The sequence below is a fragment of the Mustela putorius genome, unplaced genomic scaffold (genome assembly GCF_011764305.1).
Source record: "Mustela putorius furo isolate JIRA1106 unplaced genomic scaffold, ASM1176430v1.1 tig00000281_pilon_pilon_pilon, whole genome shotgun sequence".
Lineage (NCBI taxonomy): Eukaryota > Metazoa > Chordata > Mammalia > Carnivora > Mustelidae > Mustela > Mustela putorius.
In genome coordinates this window covers 22,566,172-22,588,762 of record NW_025421343.1, presented here as the reverse complement: position 1 = coordinate 22,588,762, position 22,591 = coordinate 22,566,172, and the positions used below count along the sequence as shown (strand labels likewise).

The following is a 22,591-nucleotide window of genomic DNA, read 5'->3' as shown; positions in this document are numbered from 1 at the left end:
TTGCAGATATAAAACCGTCTGCATGTCCTGATATGACCCATGGTTTGTGATTTCTGGTCTATTCCTTTCTATTGACTAGAAAGTGCTCAAGTTTCCCTGTCAAGAATCACCTCTCCTGATAAACACTCTACCTAGAAAACCAGCATGGAGGAGTACAGGCAGCATGGTGAGCATGGAATCGGAATAGGAGGCAGATAGGTTTAGGAATGTCTATTCGGGGCCAGGGTGGGTCATGATGAAGCATCCGTTCCCTACAATATGTATCTATCTCTGGAAAGTCCCCGCCTTGCGGATCCAGGGTTTCTGAGAAATACCTCCCAATCTTTGGCTCACTGACCTTTCTTCTTCCATGTCTTCTGCTGCCAACCCTGGGGTGCTGAATGTACCTAGTATGGTATCATACATTAAAGCTTCCATTTACTACTAGAAAATCCCATTCCAGTTCTGCGTCCGGAGAATACAACCAGGTCGCTTAGCTTGGAATTTTGGTCATCCTCACATTCTCTGGTAATCCAGATTATAGATGTTCTCTTTGTACAAATGAATCCCAGATTGAATCACATCCATTTTAGTTAACATGTAGAGTTAGTTTATAAGAGCACGGAGGAGAGACCTCACTGTGACCTTCCTGTGCCATAAACACAAATAAAGTGTTATTGAAGCATTTTTTTATTCCAGGAAGAAATTTCTTATCTAATTTAGTAAATATAATAACTACTTGGAGGCTTGAGATCCTGAAAAAACAAAGAGGAAGAGGGGGTTATGAATGAAGAAAAGAACAGAGAGAAGCTCTGTTAAAGGATCTCAACATGCCCTTGCTCCAATCCAATCAATCACTAAATCCTGTTTATTTTTCCTTTGAGATATTTGTCAATTTCACTCCTTTTTTCTCCTCCTTTTTTCATTTCCACTGCCATCAGCTTAGGCTAGGACTTCATTATGTCCTGTCTGGAATATATATATATATATATATATATATATATATATATATCCTGTCTGAGCTGCTGCACCAATTTTTAGGAGCTCGGTAGTCAACATCTTTTGTTTTTCTAAGGAAATTCCAGGGAAAAATAAAAATAGTTAACCCCACTTTAGTTTTTTTCAAAACAAAATCTATGTGAAACATGTATATTCATACCGCTTAGACTGATTATGTCATTGACTAATCTAATGAACTAATGAACTAATGAACTCAATGTAAACAATGGCACTGATTTTTAGCCAGTATAAAGATATAGGCTGAGCATATCTGAAAAGCAATGATTACAGAAGTAGTTTGCTAAACCTTCATGCCTGACATGGGTTTAGTGCTTTAGAGTTCACAAAGTCTGTTCAAAGCGTTTTCATCTGGGGGAAAACAACTCTAGCTTCACCTTACTGCTAGGGAAATCAGCTTTCTCTGAGGTTGTAAAAATCTCCCCTTTAGGCAGGCCTGGGCAGCTCTGGGCAGAGCAGATAACTAATGAATTTAGATATACTGCCTCCCTAAATCCTATTTCCATTTGGAAAGTGTTTCTGGAATTTTTTTGTCCTGATATCACTGGTTTGTTTGGATAGAGAGGCTACATTTTACATAAAGTTTCATGCTGTATATATATATACTCTGTACTTCCCTGTTTTCTCCACCTCTTAGTTCTCTGCATCCTTTCTAATATACTGATTTAATCACGCTATTCCATTACTCAATTTTTTCCCAATCTCTTTGGTATAGTTATTCACTCAAAATGAGTTAATATCTGGAAGTTCTTAAAGTAGTGCCTGGCACATATTAGGGGATATATAACTGCCCAAGAAATGAAAATTCAGTTCAAATTGAGCACCTACTACATGCCAGGCACTGTGGTAGAGGTGGGATATATGGTAGTAAATAAAACAGACACAGCCCCTGCCCTTAGAGTTACAGTGCTTCTCAGTGACTGTATGGCTTAGTCATGAACATTTGCTGCTGACAGCATGTTATGTCATCTAATCTTTTTTTTTTTAAAGATTTTATTTATTTATTTGACATAGAGAGATCACAAGTAGGCAGAGAGGCAGGCAGAGAGAGAGAGAAAGGAGGAAACAGGCTCCCTGCTGAGCAGAGAGCCCGATGCCGGACTCGATCCCAGGACCCTGAGATCATGACCTGAGCCAAAGGCAGTGGCTTAACCCACTGAGCCACCCAGGCGCCCTATGTCATCTAATCTTACATTTTCATTTATAAATGCAGAAAGTGAAATCTAAGAGGGCTAATGACATCCAAAGTCACGAAGCTGGTAGGAACACAGTGGTGTGCGGGAACCAGTTTAAACTGTCGTAAAAGAACCCATTGTTAAATATTCAGGGATTTCTTGATCCTGTTGTTAAATCATTCGTACTCTGAAATCAACCACAGTGGGAATATTTATGTAGAAATCAGCAAATGGTACAAATCAAGACTCCTTCTTCTAGGAAAACCAATTTACCAGAATGCTACAGATTTAACCAAACGAAGCCAAGGTTGGTAAAACTTCCTGCCCACTGCTTTTCACTCCAACCTACACCTCCTTTGATTAGGTTTTCTGTTCCATAAACACAGAATTTTTTGTGGTTGGTTCATTACTTATAATCAAGTTCAAGGGCTACCTCTTTAAGAAGCTTTTCTAAGAACCCGTTCCCCAACCCTTCCCATGTATTACCACCTTAGGTAGAATGATAGCTTACTTGTTTATAAGTACAAAGAGACATGGGAACCATGTCTTACCAATTGCAAGGTAAAAGTTGACATTATCAATTTCCCAGAGGCAAGACATTTTTAAAATTAGCTTTTGAATAACTAGCTGTTAACAGAAAGTGTAGCATGGGTAGGTACCCAATGTATGCTTGATGAATAAATGCAGAAATAAAGAACTGACACTTTTAGTGGGTTCTACATGTTGAATGAATGAAAAAACCCAGATCATTAAAAAAAAAAAATCTTCGGTCAAAATGACCAGTTATGGGATGCCTGGGTGGCTCAGTGGGTTGAGCCTCTCTGCCTTGGGCTCAGGTCATGATCTCGAAGTCCTGGGATTAAGCCCCGCATTGGGCTCTCTGCTCAGTGGGGAGCCTGCTTCCCCTTCTCTCTCTGCCTGCGTCTCTCCCTACTTGTGATCCCTGTCTGTCAAATAAATAAAATCTTAAAAAAAAATGACCAGTAATTTTTTTCTGACCCTACCTTGCATGAAATAGAGTCAGCAAATTACTACCCCATCCCTACTCATTTTCTATGATGCAAAACTGTGAATTGAAAATTGTGATAGTCTGTCCAGGGCAGGGCAGGTTTATCTTTGTATCATGATAAGGTGGTAAAACTATTGACAACTTTTTAACTCCTGATTTTCTTCAGGGAAATTAAGAAAAGGTTCTTTAAACGTTTCTTGCTGGGACACCTGGCTGACTCAGTTGGAAAGCATGCACTTTTTCTTTTTAAGATTTCATTTATTTGACACAGAGAGACAGAGATCACAAACAAGGAGAGCAGTAGCCAGAGGGAGAAGGGAAGTGGGAACTAGGCTCCCTGCCCAGCAGAGAGCTGATGTGGGGCTTGATCCCAGGACTCCAACACCATGACCTGAACCAAAGGAAGAGGTTAACAGACTGAGCCACCCAGGTGCCTCAGAGCATTCAATTCTTGATCTCAGGGTCATGAATTCAAATCCCAAATTGGGTGTACAGATTACTTAAAACAATATGTCTTGCTAAAATGAAAATGTACTCCAAAATCTAGAATAAGCAGTTTTTTAAAAAAGATTTTATTTATGTATTTGACAGAGAAAGATCACAAGTAGATGGAGAGGCAGGCAGAGAGAGAGAGAGAGAGGGAAGCAGGCTCCCTGCTGAGCAGAGAGCCCGATCCCAGGATCTTGAGATCATGACCCGAGCTGAAGGCAGCGGCTTAACCCACTGAGCCACCCAGGAGCCCTAGAATAAGCAGTTTTACACTTGGCAGAGGAAAGGGTTTTGTGTGTGTGTGTGTGTGTGTGTGTGTGTGTATGACGGTTGCCGATTGGGGGGTGCAGATATTAGGAAGGAGATGGAGGGAGAGGGAAAGGGAAGAGAGGAAGAAAACTAGAAAATGTAAGAGAAGGGACATCAACTGATCTGAGGGAGGCACCAGAGGGACAAGGGTAGGGGTTGCCAGGGGAAAGGAAATGGCACCCTCTGAACTTGTTGAGGGCGGACTATATAGGAGAGGGTCTTTCTGTAAACCTGCGTTAGGGAGTGGGCTGGGCTCAGTCTGTTATAAATCAGTGATTCACATCAGCCTATGCTGGAAATGATTCTTTATCTGGGAGACTAAAGGGAGAGGGGGAAGAAGAGAAGGAATTTGCCCCAGTCTCTTTACTTTAAAAGGGGTCATTTAAGTTAAATTTGAAGTTAGCTTCCAAAGTCTTTGTACAGTGCAGATAGAAGGCTTAAAATGCAAATGACCAGTTGTCAGCAATTGGTTGAAGCTCTTTTGGACTGAATTTTTATGAGGTCATATGTTTAGCTTCACACTTTAACAATTGGTGTGTATGTATTTATACATTTTTTATTGAAGTAATCTCTGTGCCCAATGTGGGGCTCAGACTCATAAGCTGGGAGTCAAGAGTTGCATGCTTTTCTGACGGAGTCATCCAGGCACTTCCAGTTGCTATTTATTAGCTCTTTGTAGATTTATGGAGGACTTAACTGGCATCATCTAATTTCATCTGCTAAAGCCACATTAATCAGCCAATCAACGAGTGGAAGTTGCTAAAGGATTATTTGAAACGATGGCAATAAGAAACAATGTACTTCAAGGATTATGTGAACTCAAATCCCAAATTGTAAGGGAAAAGCTGACTAATTTTCAATGTTCTCTACATCATGGTTTGATAGTCCTCTAATTCAGTTTCCGTAAATCTCCTTTGGCGTTCACATTCGCGAAAACCCAACGTTTAACACTTTATACCATTTTCCAGGATCACAGTTTATCTGGACCATGCGAGGAGCAGACTACATACTTGAACGGAAATCTGTGGCAAAAGCGAGTGTTTTGGACTTTTCCACTGCGGGGATGGTGAGGGGCTGCTCGGGAAAGGCCAGGGCTTTCCTAGTGAGGGAGGCACCTCTCACTAGTGAGTGGTGGTCTAGGTGGAAATCATCCCAATCCTGTGCTTTTTCTTTCTGGCTTCTGCACCTCCTGCAGGAATGTAGCAAGGGCACATCCTAAAGGAGCAAACGTATTAATTGCCTTACATTAGCCAAACAAATATCTTGGCTTTATCGCTTTCTTCGAGGCACTTTCATCTCACACTTCTAAAGCTTTAGGATTTCCCTGGAGGGTTCTGGGGCTTTGACTCCACCGCAAGGGTGCCTTTCCAAGCCAACTCTCAATGAGGAACTTGGCACGAGACTTTTGTTGAAATGTCCATCGTGAGTGTGACGAGGACTGGTTCTAGCGAACAAGGAAGGAGCCTTGTTATTACTACGCAAAAACCTCAGGCTCTGCCCGCACCCGACCTTTATCCCCCGACGCCGGGTGACTCTCAGACTTCTAGGTGTGACCAAGGCCAAGGACTACAAAACAGAGAATTCTGGGGGACGGAAGTGACGACATGACGCAAAGCATGCTGGGCTTGGGGGTCCCGCTAGAGTGACTCCTTCCTCACCTCGCGGTTCCCGCGTACCCGTCGCTGCTGGGAGTTCTTGCTGGTATTTTTCTCCTTTTGGGGGATTAAACGTTAAGTACCACCAGGTTTGAGCGCTGTTTTAAGTATCGCGCAGCTGCAAGCTAGGCAACAGGATCTGCGCTCTAGAGCCTTTGCTGCTGCCCCGCGGTTCGTGCATCCTCCGAACAAGTAAGAGGAGATGGTCAGATCCTGGGCCTCTCCCTGACGGGATCCGGCGGGAACAGCTGCAGAGCCAGGGGGTGGATAGCAAAGGGATTTTCTTCTTCAGCTTTGCCTAAAAGTGGTGCGGAGTGAGCTCCTCTGATCGCTGGGGAGCAGAGTTAAAGGGTTTGAGCCTCTGCTGACCGGAGTTCAGAGCCAGAGTGAGGGCGATCTGGAATGGTCCGGGGTGGTGGAATAGAGAAGTAAGCCGCAGGACTTACCCCGGGCTGGGCCCCGTGGCACCTCGGCGTTTCCTGGGCTTTCAGACAGAATTGTGAATATCCGCTGTTTTCCTGCTGTGGAGCTTGAGGCAAATCACAGGGGTTCTCTCTCTCTAGGATGGCCGTTGCTTGAGTGGAACGTATAAACCCGACCTGGTGGTGGTTTTATATCTAGCCAGCTGGCAGCCATGAACGAATGGATGAGGAAAGGCCCCTTAGAGTGGCAAGATTACACGTACAAAGAAGTCAAAGTGACAGCCAGTGAGAAGGAGTATAAAGGATGGGTTTTGACCACAGACCCAGTTTCTGCCAAGTGAGTATGGGTCCTCCTCCCCTGAAATCTTTTTTTTTTTTTTTAAGATTTTTATTTGACAGAGAGAGAGAGAGAGATCACGAGTAGGCAGAGAGGCAGGCAGAGAGAGAGGGAGAAACCGGCCACCCGCTGAGCAGAGAGCCCGATGCAGGACTCGATCCCAAGACCCTGAGATCAGGAGCTGAGCTGAAGGCAGCGGCTTAACCTACTGAACCATCCAGGTGCCCCCCGCCCCGAAATCTTAATGACACTCCTTTGTGCTGCCTATGTTATGTCCAAGCTAAGGAAGAAGATAAATGAAAGGCTAGTTATTCACCCCTAAGAATTGTATTGCCTTTGAATCGAAGTGATGTTCTAAGTATGGATTACCTTGGCAGACCAGCCAAGTTTGTAAAAGCGAGACACTTTTTTTTTGTTACTACATTTTATTAGAAAATCTCAAACATACGTAAATGTACAGAGAATAGTGTAGAAGATACTAGCCTTACCTTCCCCTTCTAAACATCTGTAATCCAGTTCTAGATATATAATTTTGTTTGTAAATACCTCAATATATCTTTTGGCACATAAGAACTCTTTAATAACCACAGTAACACTATAATACCTAACAAAAGTAGTAATAACTTCATTACTAACAGTGTGTTTTTAGATTTGCCTGGTTGTCTCAAATATCTTTAATTTGTTTATCAGTTTGGTTGATATGTCTCTTAAGTATCTTAACCTATGCCTGCCTTTTCTCTTCTTAGTTTTTCCATGTCATTTATTTGTTGAAGAAATAGAATCATTTGTCTTATAGAATTGAACACATTCTGGATTTAGCTTATTGCATTATCCTGGTGTAGCTTAACATGTTCTTTTATCCTCCATATTTCCTATAAACTGGTATTCCTATCTGGAGGTTTGATTAGGATCAGATTTGGTTTTTTGCAAGACTGATTTAAAGGTGGTGATACACACACACACTTTTAATTTTGAAATGATTTTAGATTTACAGAAAAGAGTACAGAGAGGACCCATCTATCCAGCTTCCTCTAATGTTGGCATTTTACCTAACCATGGTACATTCCTCAAAACTAAAACTTTACATTAACTAAACTGCTGTCATTTGGATTTTAACAGTTTTCCACTAATTGTTTGCCTTTTTCTGTTCCAGGATCCAATCTAGGATCCAACATTATGTTTAATTGTCATGTCCTTAGTCCCTCTGATCTGTGACCATTTTTCAGTCATTCCTTGTTTTTCATGACTTTGACAATTTTAAGGAGTTCTGGTGAGGTATTTTGTAGAGTGTCTCTCAATTTCAGTTTGTGTGTTCTTTCTCATAAATAGCCTGGGATTTTAGGTTTGGGAAGGAGTACCAAGGAAGTAAATTCACATCACATTATATATTTTATTTAGTTAGGATTTTTGCATTCGTATTCATGAGTGAGATTAACTTGTAGTTTTATATTTTAACCCTCTTCTCTGCTTTTCATATCAAGATTATATTACCCTTGTTAAATGAGTTAAGGCACAGTTTCTCTTTTTATAGTCTCTAGAAGAATTTGGTTAGGTTAGAAATGTTTGAACCTTGGGGTGCCTGGCTGGCTTAGTTGGTGGAGTGTGCAACTCTTGATCTTAGGATTGTGGGTTTGAGCCCCACATTTGGTGGGGAGATAACTTAAAAATAAAATCTTTAAAAAAAAGTTTGAACCTTGGAAACATTTGTATAATTTGTTGGTAAAACTGTCTAGGCCTTTTTTACCCCCTCCATGGGAAAATCTTTTAAAATACTTAGTTTTTATGAAAGATTATAGGACTATTTATATTCTTTTTTTGACTCAGTAGTAGAAATTTATATTTTCTAGGAAATTTTCAGCACTATTGGCATAAATTTGTTCCTAATACATTAAATTGCCAATCTTTGCTGCCTTCTTGCTAATATTATCTGTTTGTGTCTTTTTCCTAATTCTAATCAGTCTTGTCTGAGTTTTGTGAATTCTTTTTTTTTTTTTTTAAAGATTTTATTTATTTATTTGACAGAGAGAAATCACAAGTAGACGGAGAGGCAGGCAGAGAGAGAGAGAGGGAAGCAGGTTCCCCGCCGAGCAGAGAGCCCGATGTGGGACTTGATCCCAGGACCCTGAGATCATGACCTGAGCCAAAGGCAGCGGCTTAACCCACTGAGCCACCCAGGCGCACCAAGTTTTGTGAATTCTTTTTTTTTTTTTTTTTTTTTTTTATTTTAAAAGATTTTATTTATTTATTTATTTGACAGAGAGAGATCACAAGTAGGCAGAGAGGCAGGCAGAGAGAGAGAGAGAGGAGGAAGCAGGCTCCCTGCTGAGCAGAGAGCCCGATGCGGGACTCGATCCCAGGACCCTGAGATCATGACCTGAGCCGAAGGCAGCGGCTTAACCCACTGAGCCACCCAGGCGCCCCGTTTTGTGAATTCTTAAATATATTTTTTTTATGACCAACATTTGGCTTTGATAATCACGTTATTAATGCTTTTATATTCTATTTCATTAATTGTGTGCTTTGTTATTTTCTTTGGTCTGCTTTGAAGCCAGGTTATTCCGTTGTTTAACTTGAAAATTAAGTCTGTACCCTTTCTTCCTTTCCAATACACATTTAAGCCATTCAAAACATTTCAGTGCTTTAACTGCATCCCGCAATGATTGGCTTTAGGCTAGACAAAAGAGTTTAGACATGTAGGACCCTCAGTGAATACTTACTGAATGAGTACAAACATTTGGTGGTGAGGGGATTATTTTTAAACAGGGAAGTTCTTATTCCCGATTTATAATTGCCTGTTGGGGCTGGCGATGCCTCTTATATTCCATTGCTTCTTTTGTAGTTCTATGGGCCTTTATATTTTTCTTTTGCAAATCTGCGCTGAACTTAACTTTTCCGCCCAAGTATTGTCCTTGTGAACTTCCTGGAAGATGGCAGCATGTCTGTGACTGGAATTATGGGCCATGCTGTGCAGACCGTTGAAACTGTGAACGAAGGGGACCACAGAGTCAGAGAGAAGCTGATGCATTTGTTCACTTCTGGAGACTGCAAGGCCTACAGCCCTGAGGATCTGGAGAAGAGAAGGAATAGCCTAAAGAAATGGCTCGAGAAGAACCACATCCCCATCACAGAACAGGGAGATTCACAAAGGACTCTGTGTGTGGCTGGGGTTCTGACTATAGACCCGCCCTATGGTCCAGAAAATTGCAGCAGTTCTAATGAGATTATTCTGTCCCGTGTTCAGGATCTTATTCAAGGACATCTTGCAGCTTGCCAGTGAGAGGCCAAGAATTGTGGATTCATCGATTGAAATAACACTTCATTTTTATTTTTTCCTTCATAAAATGTTTTGAATGTTAAATCCACCATATTATAAGACTTCAAAGCCACACAGTTGAGTGTGTGTGTGTGTGTGTGTGTTTTAATTTTCTGTTGTTTTGGAAAAATCAAGTGGATTTGGCTGTGGATTATAAGTGTTAATAAATAAGCGAACTATGGCAAGGTTAGCCTCACATGCAACAAAATAGCACAAGGACAAAAAAAAATAGCACAAGGATGTTAGAATTCTGTCTTTTTTGGTGGGAGAACACCTCCATTTTTGTTAGGCAAGAAATGTATTGGGAACTAACGCAGCATGTTAGATTCAATATAAAAAGTCTTATTAAGTCCCTTGCCCTAACTGCATGTTTCTGTTTTAAAAATATTTATTTATTGTGTAAGAATTAATGCTTTTGAATCAGAATATGTTGGGATATATGCTTTTTTGATCGAAACTTGAAAAGTTTTAACTATTTGTAAAATCTTAACACATAAACTGTGTAACTTTCAAAGTCTTTACAGTGAGTACGGCTGATAACTCTGAAGAAAAAGGTTAAGTGGGACAAGTATTCGGCTGCCGCACTGAACCCAGTTCCTGTGCCTGGTGGATTCAGCCAAGGCTTCCAGCCCATATTGCTTTCTGCCTGTAGCCCCCATTCCCGGGTCAGGCTTCACTGAAGGGAGAGAATGCAGGAAGCATGCCTCACTACACCTTGGAAGCCAGGCAGGGGCCAGGACTCCATTTGGAGGTTTCTGGCCTAGAAACTGAGGGAGGTACCTCAGATTGTCGGTTGGGTGTCTTCTCAGGGGCAGGTCAGATTAGAACCCCAGGTCTCTGACTCCCTAGGACAAGGGTCAGCAAACATTGAGCCCTTGGGATGAATGTAGCCTGCTGCATTTGATGAAAAGTTTTACTGGAACACAGCCATACCCACTGGCTTACATATTTTCTCTGGCTGCTTTTGAGCCATAATGGCAGATAACGAATATTGTGACAAACTGTATGGCTTACATTTAGAGAAAAATATAACCCTGTCCTAGGCTTGTGGGGTGAGGGACCACCCTGCCCTAGACTTGTGGGGTGAGTGTCTTTGTGATAATGACCTGTGACCAACAGAATACCCAGACCCTAAAAAGGAAGTAAGCCCTTGAAGTCATTATCAATAGAGATGTTAAAGGATTTAAGTTCCCTGGTTAGCTTTCTATTAAAGACCAACCCTAAAGTCCCCGGACAACTCTTTTGGGACCCCTCTCCTGTGATCTTTTTCTGTGTCTTCACTTCTATTGCTTTACTCAAAGAAAAAAAGAAAGAAAAAGGAAAATATAGCCCTTTGGGGCACCTGGGTGGCTTACTCAGTTAAGTGTATGTCTTTGGCTCAGGTCATGATCCCAGGGTCTTGGAATGGAGCCCCACATCGGGCTCCCTGCTCAGCCCGGAGTCTGCTTCTCCCTTTCCTCCCGGCTTACTATCTCTGTCACTATCTCTGTCACTGTCTCTCTCTCAAAGTCTTTAAATAGGTATGTATAGGTCTTTACAGAAAGTTTGCCCTAGGAAATCGTGGGAGCAGCCTGGTGTGCCAGGGCTTGGGGCAGACTTCCGAAGGCAGTTTTGAAATGGATAGGCCACGTGGGCTGCTACAGGACTGAACTCATGCTAACTTCTCCCTAGTGTGTTGGCAGGGATCCAGCTGTGCAAACCTTTCAGTTCTTATGTATGTCCCTTATTCCTACAAAAAGAGAAGCGGTGCCTTTTGCAAGAAATACTAAAATATTCACGTTTGAGGGGATCTTTGAGTGCAGCTCAGTTAGCGCTATTTTCCTGCATAGTTGTCTAATGACAGGATGTAGCCTCAAGCTCCTCACACTTCAGCCAGTCTTAGAATCAGCCCGACCGCTTGCTAGAGTTGATTGCGGGACCCTACCCACCATGGATTCTGTCTCAGGAGGTCCAGGTTGGGGCCCAGGCATTTGCATTCCTAACAGATTCCCAGATAATGATGATGCTACCTGTCTCAGGCCACACTTGCAAAAGCAGTTCAGAAACTTTGGGGAAACAATCCTTCCCTCACAACTCTAAAGTTCCCACGATCTTAGAAAGATTTAGTGCATAGCCTTGCTCGCTGTGACTAAGACCCTTCCATTCAAATCCTGGAATGTCTCTGAAAGCAAATAGGAAGTGGGGAATAAGAACCAATTAAATTTAGTGTGGAAATGATTTTGGCAAGATATGGGGACGCCTTAAGGTGAGAGAAGCCGTGTAGGACATTGCCCACAGCATCCGTTGGTCTGGAGCCCTGGCCCGGGGACAGGTGCGCTGGTGTTGGTAGATTTGTTTGCTGTCAGACTAATAAGCTGGGGAGAGAGACTGTTTCTTGGCAACTGAATCCTCTGACTGTTTAAACAGTGTGCCTGCAAACAAGCTAAGTGCTGAAGAGGGTAAATGATCTCGCTCGAACCTGGAAACCTCGTATTATCATTTTGTCATATCTATTTCTTTGTGTTTCTAATATTTACTCATGGAAATGTATTCTAATTATGTAATTATAGCATCCATATCCCTCTTTTAACTTATTTTAACGTAATTTCAGATTGATAGGAAATTTGCAAGAACACGATAAATAATTCCCGTATATCTTTTTTCAGCAAATGCATTTCACCACATCTGTATTTTCTGTGTTGTGTGTGTGTGTGTGTGTTCATTTTCTCCCCTTAAACTGTTTGAGGGTAAATCACGGATGTGATGGAAAAATGAGGACATTCTCTTACCAGTCATCAAAGTCTGGATAGTAACATTGATACAGTACTGTGATTTAATACACACCTTATCCACATTGTCTCCATGTCCTGTATTGCAACAAAACAAACCCCAAAACAAAACACAAAATGATTTTAAAAATTTGAACCATGTATCATGTTCAGTCATGTCCCTTTAATTGGGAATAGTTCCTCAGTCTTGTCTTTGATTTTTAGGACAATGACATTTATTTTGTGGAATAATCCTCAATCTGAGTTTGATGTTTCCTTTTGTTTCAGTTTGATAGGATTCTTTTGGGTAGGGCTACCCTGGAAATGATAATGTTCTTGATGCATCATATCAGGAGGCAGATAGTATTGATTTGTTCCATTTCTCATGACGTTAACTGTGATCACCTGGTGAAGGTGGTGGTGTTAGTCAAGTTTCTCCACTGTAAAGTGACTTTTTTAAAAAGTATTTTTTTTGCTCATTGCTACACCCAGAATGGGGTTTCAATTCATGACCTCAAGATCAAGAGTCACATACTCTTCTGACTGAGCCAGTCATGTGCCTATTTTTTTTTTTAATTAAAGGTATCTTACAATAAATCTTTATTTAGTTTTGTAAAGATTTTAAATAATCTCTACACCCAACATGGGGCTATAACTCAACCACCTTGAGATCAAGAGTTATATGCTCTACTGACTGAGTCAGCCAGGCACCCATTTTCTTAAAATTTTATTTATTTTTAAAAAAGATTTTATTTATTTATTTGACAGAGATCACAAGTAGGCAGAGAGGCAGGCAGAGAGAGGGAAGGAAGCAGGCTCCCTGCTGAGCAGAAAACCTGATGCAGGGCTCGATCCCCAGACCCTGGGATCATGATCTGAGTGGAAGGCAGAGGCTTTAACCCACTGAACCACCCAGGTGCCCCAGTATGCACATTTTTAAATGAAGATTTTATTTATTTGTCACAAGAGAGCACATGCAGGGGAAGAGGCAGAGGGAAAAACGGGGTCTTGATCCCAGCACCCTAGAATCATGACCTGAGCCAAAGGCAGGCAATCAACAGACTGAGCCACCCAGGCGTCCTGGAGAGAGAATCTTAAGCAGGTTCCATGCCCAGAGCAGGGTCCCATTTGGGGCTCAATCTCACGACCCTGAGATTGTGACCTGAGCTGAAACCCAAGAGTCAGACACTTAACTGAGCCACCCAGGCGCTCCAGGCACCCAACATATTTTTATTTTTTATTAACATACAATGTATTATTGGTTGCTCAACATGTTTTTAAAAAACTTTGAGGTATTATTATAAAATTCATCCACTTGAAGCATATAATGCAGTGATCTTAGTCAATTGACAGAGTCATGCAACCAGCACCACAATCCTTTATTTTTTAAACATTTCCATCCCCACAAGATTCTGTATCTCATTTGCAGTGAATTCCCATTCCCACCCTCAGTCCCAGGCAACCAGTAATCTTTTTGTATTTATGGGGTTGACATTTCTGTTCATATAAATGGGATCATACCATATGTGGTCTTCATGTCTGGCTTCTTTCACCTAGCGTTATGTTTTTGAAGTTCATCCATGTTGTAGCATGTAGCACAGGCTCCTTTTTATTACTGAGTAATACTCCATGGTGAATATACTCCTTTTTGTTTATTCATTCACCGTGGATATTTGGGTTGTTCCCAGTTTGGGGCTACTATGAATAATGCTGTGAACACTTGTGAGAGGTCTCTGTATGCACATAGATTTCTATTTCTCTTATGTGAAATACCTACAAGTGGATTGCTGGATTTAAAAAAAAAATTTTTTTTTAAAGATTTTATTTATTTATTTGACAGAGATCACAAGTAGGCAGAAAGGCAGGCAGAGATAGAGAGGGGGAAGCGGGCTCCCTCCTGAGCACAGTCTGATGCGGGGCTCGATCCCAGGACCCTGGGATCATGACTTGTGCCAAAGGCAGAGGCTTTAACCCACTGAGCCACCCAGGTGCCCCTGGAGTTACTGGATTACATGATAAATTATGTCCAACTTTTTAAGAAGTTTTACATTCCATCAGTAATGTATGAAGGCTCTAATTCCATCAGCAATGTATGAAGGAAGTTTTTCATTCCATTTTACATTCCATCAGCAATGTATGAAGGCTCTAATTTATCTGCACCCTTATCAGTATGTGGTACTGTGTGTGATTCTAGAGGCTATGAAGTAATATTTCATTTGCATTTCTCTGATGACTAATGATGTTGAACATCTTTTCATGGGCTTCTTAAGCCATCTGTATCCTTGGTGAAATGTTTACTCAAGTATTATGCCCATTTTTAAAACTGAGTTGTCTACTTGAGTTCTAAGAAGTCTTTTTTTTTTTTTTTTTTTAAGATTTTATTTTAGAGAGAGAGCATGAGAGGGAAGGGTCAGAGGGAGAAGCAGACTTCATGCTGAGCAGGGATCCTGATGCAGGATTTGATCTTGGGACTCCAGGATCATGACCTGAGCTGAAGGCATTCTCTTAACCAACTGAGCCATCCAGGCACCCAAGCTCTAAAGTCAATATATTCTAGATACAAGTGCTTTACCGAAATATAATTTGCAAATACTTCCTCCCAGTCTGTGGCTTGTCTTGGATTTTCTTAATGATGTTTTTGAGCTGCAGAAGTTTAAGAAATTGACTGATTTACCAATTTTTTTCTGTTAATGGATCATGCTTTTGGTGTCTGTGGGTAAGAACTCTGCCTAATTTAAGGTCACATAGATTTTCTAATTTTTTTTTTTTTTTTTAATTTTTTTCAAGTTTATTTATTTGAGAGACAGCACAGGTGTGATTGCGGGGAGGGGCAGAGGGAGAGATTGTCAAACAGACTCCCCCCGCCAAGCACGGAGCCCAAGGTGGGGCTCCATCAAATGACCCATGAAACCATGACCTGAGCTAAAGCCAAGAGTTGAGCACTTAACCAAGTGAGCCACCCAGGTGCCTCCCAAATACAGTGGGTCATGATCCCAGGGTCCTGGGCTAGGACCCTGAGTCAGGCTCCCTGCTTAGCGGGGAGCCAGCTTTTTCCTCTGCTGCTCCCCTTGCTTGTGCTCTCTTGCTATGTCAAATAAATAAGGTCTTTAAAAAAAAAATCTGCCTTCAGCTCAGGTCATGCCAGGACTCTGGGACCGAGACCCACATTGGGCTCCCTGCTTAGCAGGAAGTCTGCTTGTCACTCTTCTGCTCCTTTTGGCCCTCCCCCACACTCATGCTCACTCTCACTTGCTCTTTCTCAAGTAAATTAATAAAATCTTTTAAAAAAAAAGCACATCTAATTGCTGAATGAGATGAGATCCTTAAAAAGAATTAAGACTTGGTCAAAGCCATTAGTATGCTTTGTTTTAATTTCAACATATAGGGATCTAGTTTCTTTAAAACCTTCAAAGGTGAGGGGTTAATTATGCTCCTGATAGAGTTTATTCAAGTAAACTTTATTCCTCTATTGTCCTCTTTCCTGTGTCCCAGTTTATCTTTGTATCCTGGGTTCCTAGGGTGGCCGGCACATAGCACCTGCTTAAAATGTTGGTTATGTTGAAATTAAGAGCATAAATGTGGGAGGAATTTCTGCAACCCCAAAATGGGTCTCAAACTAGCCACGTAGCACACATTAGTTATAAACTGGACAATCAGCCTCCTTGTTAACTAATCAGATTGCATGCTTCCATTAATCCGTCTTAGCCATGCTTACTGTGGAAAGTATGGTATAAAGATTTATGGACCAGAAATAATGGGGACAGCTGGAGTTTAAATGGGAAAGTGCACAGGTGAATTTCAGAGACAGAAGGGCGGCATTAACAGAAACGTCTGTAATTATGGATTATTTTGTGCTGGGTCTATAATGAATGGATTAGTTTCCTCCTCAGATGGGATTGTCCCTTGGTGCCCATGGTATAGCATGGCCCCTATTTGTAAAGACATCTGTCTGAAGATCATAACACATCTCTGACTTTCAGTCCGGTAATCTTACTAATGATCAAGTCCTAAAATAAACTTTTTTTTTTGGTTGTTGTTGTTGTTGTTTTTTCCCCAGTTCAAACAGTAGGAGGATTACTGAACCTAGAAATTACAGTTCCTGATTAGGCTTCATGTTAGATTTCAACATTTTACAGTTATCCACCAATAGAGCTATATATTCCCATCCCCCTTATTTTTTTTTTTAAGATTTTATTTATTTATTTGACAGACAGAGATCACAAGTAGGCAGAGAAGCAGGCAGAGAGAGAGGAGGAAGCAAACTCCCTGCCGAGCAGAGAGCCCGATGTGGGGCTCGATCCCAGGACCCTGGGATCATGACCTGAGCCGAAAGCAGAGGCTTTAATCCACTGAGCCACCCAGGCGCCCCCCATCCCCCTTCTTAAAACCCTATTTGTGTTATATAATATTGGCCAAAGGTTGGACTCTGTTCAGGTAACAGAATGATAAAGTAAGGGTGTGTGTATTTCAGATATCTAATGTGGGCCTAAGTGTGAGAACTTGAGTTTTGCAAGTGGAAAATGTTAACAGTATTAGTGTCGCATACTAATTGTATTTTCAAAACACATTTTAACTTATTTTCACATTTTCAAAATGTGATACTTACAAAAATGAAATTTAATGGTAGAACATGTTTTTAAAGTAACTGTATCCCTATCCATCTGTATATAGCTTTTCCCATTGGTACATATAATTTCCTCAGACCTTAAGTACTCTGCATTTGGTAACAACATGATGGGCTCATATGCTCTTATTCACACAGTACATGTTGATTAGGGTTGATTTAGGCATAATTTTCAGAGACAACTGTGGGTGTAATTTATATGATTAGTAACTAATAGCTAGACATTTTAAGTAGTCACCTATCTCATTTTGTTTAAGTAGGTTCTCTCCACCTTGGCACTACTGACATTTTGAACTGGATAATTTTTTGTTCGAGGAAGATTCTGTGCATTGTAGGATACTCAGCAGCATCTCTGGCTTCTAACCCCTGGATGCCAGGAGTACCTCCCAATCCCCCCCTCAGTTGTGACAACATCTCCAGATGTTGCTAAATGGGCCTTGGTGGGCAAAATTGCCTCCAGTTGAGAACCACTGGTTTAAAACAAGCAAAATACACATTTGCTCCTGTGAGGAAACTTCTTTATAGTCTTTGTACATGGTAAGAGCCTATATTATAGTTAATCAACCTCCACGGACAAATAAAGTCTTACTTGAATGATTAACACATACTTTTAATACACTTGAAACTTAGGTATGGAATGAGGCAAAACTTATTAAAAGGGGACTCTCAGTAAGTAAATGAGTCTTTTGGGCTATGTTATCCTGTCTTGAATCACTGTAGAAGAAAATCGGCCAGGGATAATCTCCCCTTTATAAAAATAAGCTCATTTGACTTGAAAGGAAATTACCTCCTTCAGGCCAATTTTAGTAAAACCTAGGTTGGAGGAGGTATCAGTGACTGCATTTTTCTGCATAAGGAATAATAGTAACAAAACCTCTCAGTTTGAAATGCTTCTGCTGAAAATGTTTATTAAATACATTATTACACCATATTTAGGAATATTGTATTTGTAATGTCAGGGTCATCATCTCAAATACATTGTTGGTATTTATGGGAAGTTGCCTTTTTTTTAAAAAAAAGTATTTATTTACTGAGAGAGAAAGAGCCCATAAGTGGGGGCACAGGCAGAGGGAGAGAAGGGGAGAGAATCTCAAGCAGCCTTTGCTGATCACAGTGCCCAATTTGGGGCTTGATATCACCACACTGAGATTGTGACCAGAGCCAAAATCAAGAATGAGACATAAGCCCCCAGTTCTCCCTGGGACGCTGCTTTTTCAAACCAACCCCTCCTACTGTCTTTTGTTGCAATTTGTTTCTTTCCTAAAAAGTTGAAATGCAGATGGAGAAATCCAGTAAATGGATTCTAAATCATTCTCCTCCTAGCTCTCTCCTGGCTTGTTTACTCAATTCCCTGTGTTGGAACTGACTCAGGAGTAAATGTGGGGGTGGCCCCTGTTGGGCTAAGATGGGGCAGAGAGAGAATGAACTGTCTGTGGGAACAAGTTCATGTTTGGGCTGCTGTCCTGTATCTTTATGAAATATCGATGTCCCTCACTCCTGGTGGCTCATATCAGGCGAGTGATTTCCAGCACAACTCTTTCTCTGTTCTTTGACAAAGCAAATCATTAAGACATCTAAGATTTGAAAGCACCTTAAGGATTAGTGATTGGCTATAAATCTTACTGAAGACCAATCTCTTTGATATATGGTTTTGGGGGTATTAACTTTGAAATGGCAAGAAAAAAAAGTCTCTCCTGTTAATGCCTCATTGTGATTAATGGTTTACACAGTCATTATATAGCTTTACACGTGTGAGACTTAAAAAGAATGGAAGAAGCCTGCCACTCTGGAACAGTCTGAAACGATTGCTGGGACAATACACTGTGTTAGCTGTTTCTACATTGTTCCCACCGGAGGCACTGTACTGTGGGTACTCAAGTATTGACAGAGTTTCACGATCAAGATCTAACTTCTGAAAACAATAGATCACCCTGTATTTATTAACTGGCTAAAAATTTCAAGCAAACTTTCCCCTTGCATTTGGGAGAAAATAAGCTCTAGGCATTCTGCTTAATTCTAGCATGACTTAGGAGGAAAGAGCCAACATCTGCCTAGGCTTGTTTAAGCATAATGGCAGTGTGAGCATAATTATCACGCCCTCAGGGATCCTCATTTATGTGGCAACTAGGTGATACCCACAAGACACCCTCCAAGTGTGATGCCTGAGCGCCCCAGCTCAGCCCAGCAATTGAGAAACACAAGAGTGCAGTTCTCAAAAAGCCAGCCTGGGCCACATCTGAAAACCACACCCTTGGCCCCAATTTGCTTACATTTGCTACATTTTAATTTTACAAAGTGCTTTCACAAGGTCTTATTTTATGATAACCTCTTAAGGACATATTCCAACCACTGCCTAGAAAGGAAAAAGAACATTTACCATTTGCATACAGATCCACAGGCAGTGCGCTTTGGTGTATTAGTTAAACTGCCCGAATAATAGAATGGGACGATAAAGACCAAAGTTCATTACTTGTCAGGGAGTCTGAATTGTAATATTCAGGTACGGAACTCAAGGAGGAAGAGGACAGAACTAGTGCTTTGCCAACCTAGGACCACCTCTGCAAGAATGTTTATTCCCATTTCCCGAGAACTCCCCATAGACCCAGATTACAAAACCCCAATGCAGACTACTTTTGTAGCAAGTACTTTACCAATATTGTTCCCTAGCTAGATTCCAGTAATACTGGAATCTAGATACTGCAGACATTTACGACATTTACAGAATTCTCCATAAAATGAACATTAAGTGCTGACCATCTTGCTGGGGTTTAGAAATCTGATTTCACCGTGAAATGCCATACTGCATTCTGACCTTCAATTGTGAAGTCATCCTGCTTCATTGACTTCATAATTTTACTGCTGGGGTGTAAGAAGTTTGGTTTTGGCAGGGAGGATTTTCTTACTCAGTGTCTTCAGTCAAGGCTTCCTGATCTCTTCCACATTCTGGCACATCTGTGGAATGAGTTGTGCATTTGTGTGTGGCTACAAGTAACCAGCCCAAGGATAGCTTCCCTGAGGGGAGCGATTTCTCAGTGCTCAGGATGGAAAATTGTGCAGTTTACTCCCCACCATGTGCTCTGCTGCAAACCCGCGTGGAAAGCTGCAGGTCGGCTTGGGCAGATGTCTCTGGGGGCGGGGGGCAGCCAACATCAGCTCCACTGTAGCACCACGAGAGTAGAACTGGTTCCAAAAGATGTTTTAGAGGGTTAGTGTGGTCTTCTTCATTTCTCCTGAGCAGTTCTGTAACGTGAGCCTGGTTTCCGCTGCGAGTCAGAATTTGAATACAGCAGGTGCTATGCATATGCGTGTTTTTAAATTTAAAGTGATGACATGATTGATGCCTTTTAATCAATACTTAAGAGTCTAAGCTCTTCGAGTGTGCCAAGGCTTAAACACGCTGGGCAATGACCTTTTTGGACAGCCTAGAAGGTTTCCTGAAAATTTAACTGAAATAATACTGTGAAAAGTGAACTCCCTTCACTGTGGTGGTTCTGCTGATTAGTCTGAATTCCATCTATGGTATGAAACCTGCAGTGACTACCCAAGTGCCACACACACGTAAGAATATTTTTTCTACTCAGCTCTCTGCGATGCTTCTTGGCCACATGGATAAATGCCTAGAGAAAATGTCAATGTACTGATAGTTTTTCAAAATGTTAGCTCCCCATTGGTTGAAAATAAGCAGCCTCCTGGAAGACACTTTTATGGCTGAAAATCTGACACTAGCATGGCAATCTTTTCTACCTCGGCTGTGCCAAGTCTGCTCGGAGAAGACCGTCAAAATTCCTTGCTGGGTAATGTGCAATGTGGCCATTAGATCTGGGTGTTCCTAAGAAAGAGCAGAGATTCCTAAATGGAAATCCAAAAACAGAACAAAGACACCTAGACTCTTCTGCTTCTAAGAAGAAGAATGGTAAGGATAAAACCAGCTTGCATTTTAACAACAAATAAGAGCTCTTCAGGTCTTTTAGGCTGACCTTTAATGAGTAAAATAAAAATCCCTCACATATCAAGTTTAAGTTTACTTCATAGCTAATAGCCTAAAATGAAATCTTAATTTTTCTTGCTTACATGATTTTTTGTCCTTCTCTATTCTAACTTCTTTCAGATGAGCTTTTACAATAGAAAAAATTTCAGTATTTCTCCTCATGTAAATAGAAAAAAAATACATAGATTAAAACCGAATCGAGATTCAACATTCACTTTTGTATGATGAGGTGAATTTCATTCATTTCGGGATAGTCACAGAGAAAGACAGGCAAGCTGGTTTTTTAGACTGCCTCACATGGACACTCCAAATTGTGCTGGGAGTGTCCTTGTTCTGTCAGAAATACTCCGTCTGGGAACCTTCCCTAAAGGTGTGCGGTGCCTCAGGGCCTGCGCGGTGCCTGCCCTGGGCTCCTTCTCCGGGGCAGCCCAGAGAGCGGAGCCTGCCTGGAGGGAGAGGTGCTGCTGTTATTGCCCAGGTGAGCGAGAAGCAGGGGAAGAGCAAGCACTCTCCTGAGACTGGACTTTATTGTGTGGTGACAAGTTTCACAATCATGCTGATGATCCGGGATCCTCGAGGACATGTACACAGATCTATGCTTGGGTTTTTTATCTTATCCTGGAGGAGCTGGTCAAGTTCACAACGGAGTTCCTTTACTAATTCGGCCACCTAAAATGAAAGTTGCAATGTGAGCAGTGATTGGGGCACCAGGGGAGGAAAGGTTAGTAAAGGTAATGTCCCACTGATGATTATCATTATCTAGATTTCTGGTAGTAATTTTAACTCCATGCGGGGGTGGGGAGGAGAAACTAAACACATTTTTATTCTAAAGGGCTTCTAAAATTTCTTGATGCAACTATAAGAACATTCACTCAATGTCAGCTCTACAATATAATAAATAAAAGCTATTATAAAGAGGCTCCTCTGGCACATCTCATTTAACGAAAAGAGAATGGCTTCTATGTAGTGTTCTGCATATTAAAGCCTGGTCAACTTTTCAATTTGCTCCAAGAGGAAAAGCAGGAAATGGAGAATTTAAAATGTTAGCTATTGGGGCACCTGGATGGCTCAGTGGATTGAGCTGCTGCCTTTGGCTCAGGTCATGATCTTGGGGTCCTGGGATCGCGTCCCGCATCAGGCTCTCCACTCAGCGGGGAGCCTGCTTCCCTCTCCCTCTCTCTCTGCCTACTTGTGATCTTTCTCTGTCAAATAAATAAATAAAATCTTAAAAAAAAAATAAAATGCTAGATATTAAACCAAAAAATCTGTAGCTTTGGGATACATTTGATGCTTTCATGGTAAGAAACAGCTCCACATTTTTTATGGCGTTTTCTTATGCTTCTGTGTAGTGGGCATGGAGAGGTCTTCCCAACATGGTTTGCTGCTCCCCGATCATTTGGCAACTGTGCAGTTTGCACCCCAACCTAACTCCAACAGGCTCATGCCATGAGCTTTGCCAGAGTGAATGACTCAGATCATCTGGGCCTTAGAGTTTATGACATTCCTTTGGCCAGAGAAATTGATTTA

The 22,591-nt window shown here is 41.4% G+C and overlaps 2 protein-coding genes across 9 annotated transcripts in view; one reads left to right on the top strand and one right to left on the bottom strand.

Annotated features, from left to right (window-relative positions):
- Nucleotides 1–5,589: 5,589 nt before the first annotated feature.
- GEMIN6 (gem nuclear organelle associated protein 6) lies at nucleotides 5,590–10,222 on the top strand. 3 transcript variants are annotated; one of them, XM_004765507.3, is made up of 3 exons: nucleotides 5,590–5,825; nucleotides 6,197–6,392; nucleotides 9,294–10,222. In XM_004765507.3, the coding sequence occupies exons 2-3, from the start codon at nucleotides 6,268–6,270 to the stop codon at nucleotides 9,667–9,669; spliced, it is 501 nt and encodes a 166-aa protein (XP_004765564.1). In that variant the 5' UTR covers nucleotides 5,590–5,825; nucleotides 6,197–6,267; the 3' UTR covers nucleotides 9,670–10,222. The 3 variants fall into 3 exon arrangements, with proteins under 3 accessions (XP_004765564.1, XP_044935149.1, XP_004765565.1); XM_045079214.1 differs by having other exon boundaries at nucleotides 5,594–5,679; nucleotides 6,255–6,392; XM_004765508.2 differs by having other exon boundaries at nucleotides 5,594–5,679.
- A 7,742-nt stretch (nucleotides 10,223–17,964) lies between these two features.
- Nucleotides 17,965–22,591, bottom strand: part of DHX57 (DExH-box helicase 57) — a 56,944-nt gene continuing 52,317 nt past the window's right edge. For all 6 annotated transcript variants that reach the window (XM_004765517.3, XM_004765515.3, XM_004765518.3 and 3 more), the window contains one exon: nucleotides 17,965–21,733. In XM_004765517.3, the coding sequence (XP_004765574.1) occupies nucleotides 21,590–21,733 (144 nt within the window). In that variant the 3' untranslated portion in view covers nucleotides 17,965–21,589. The remainder of the gene's footprint in view (nucleotides 21,734–22,591) is intronic.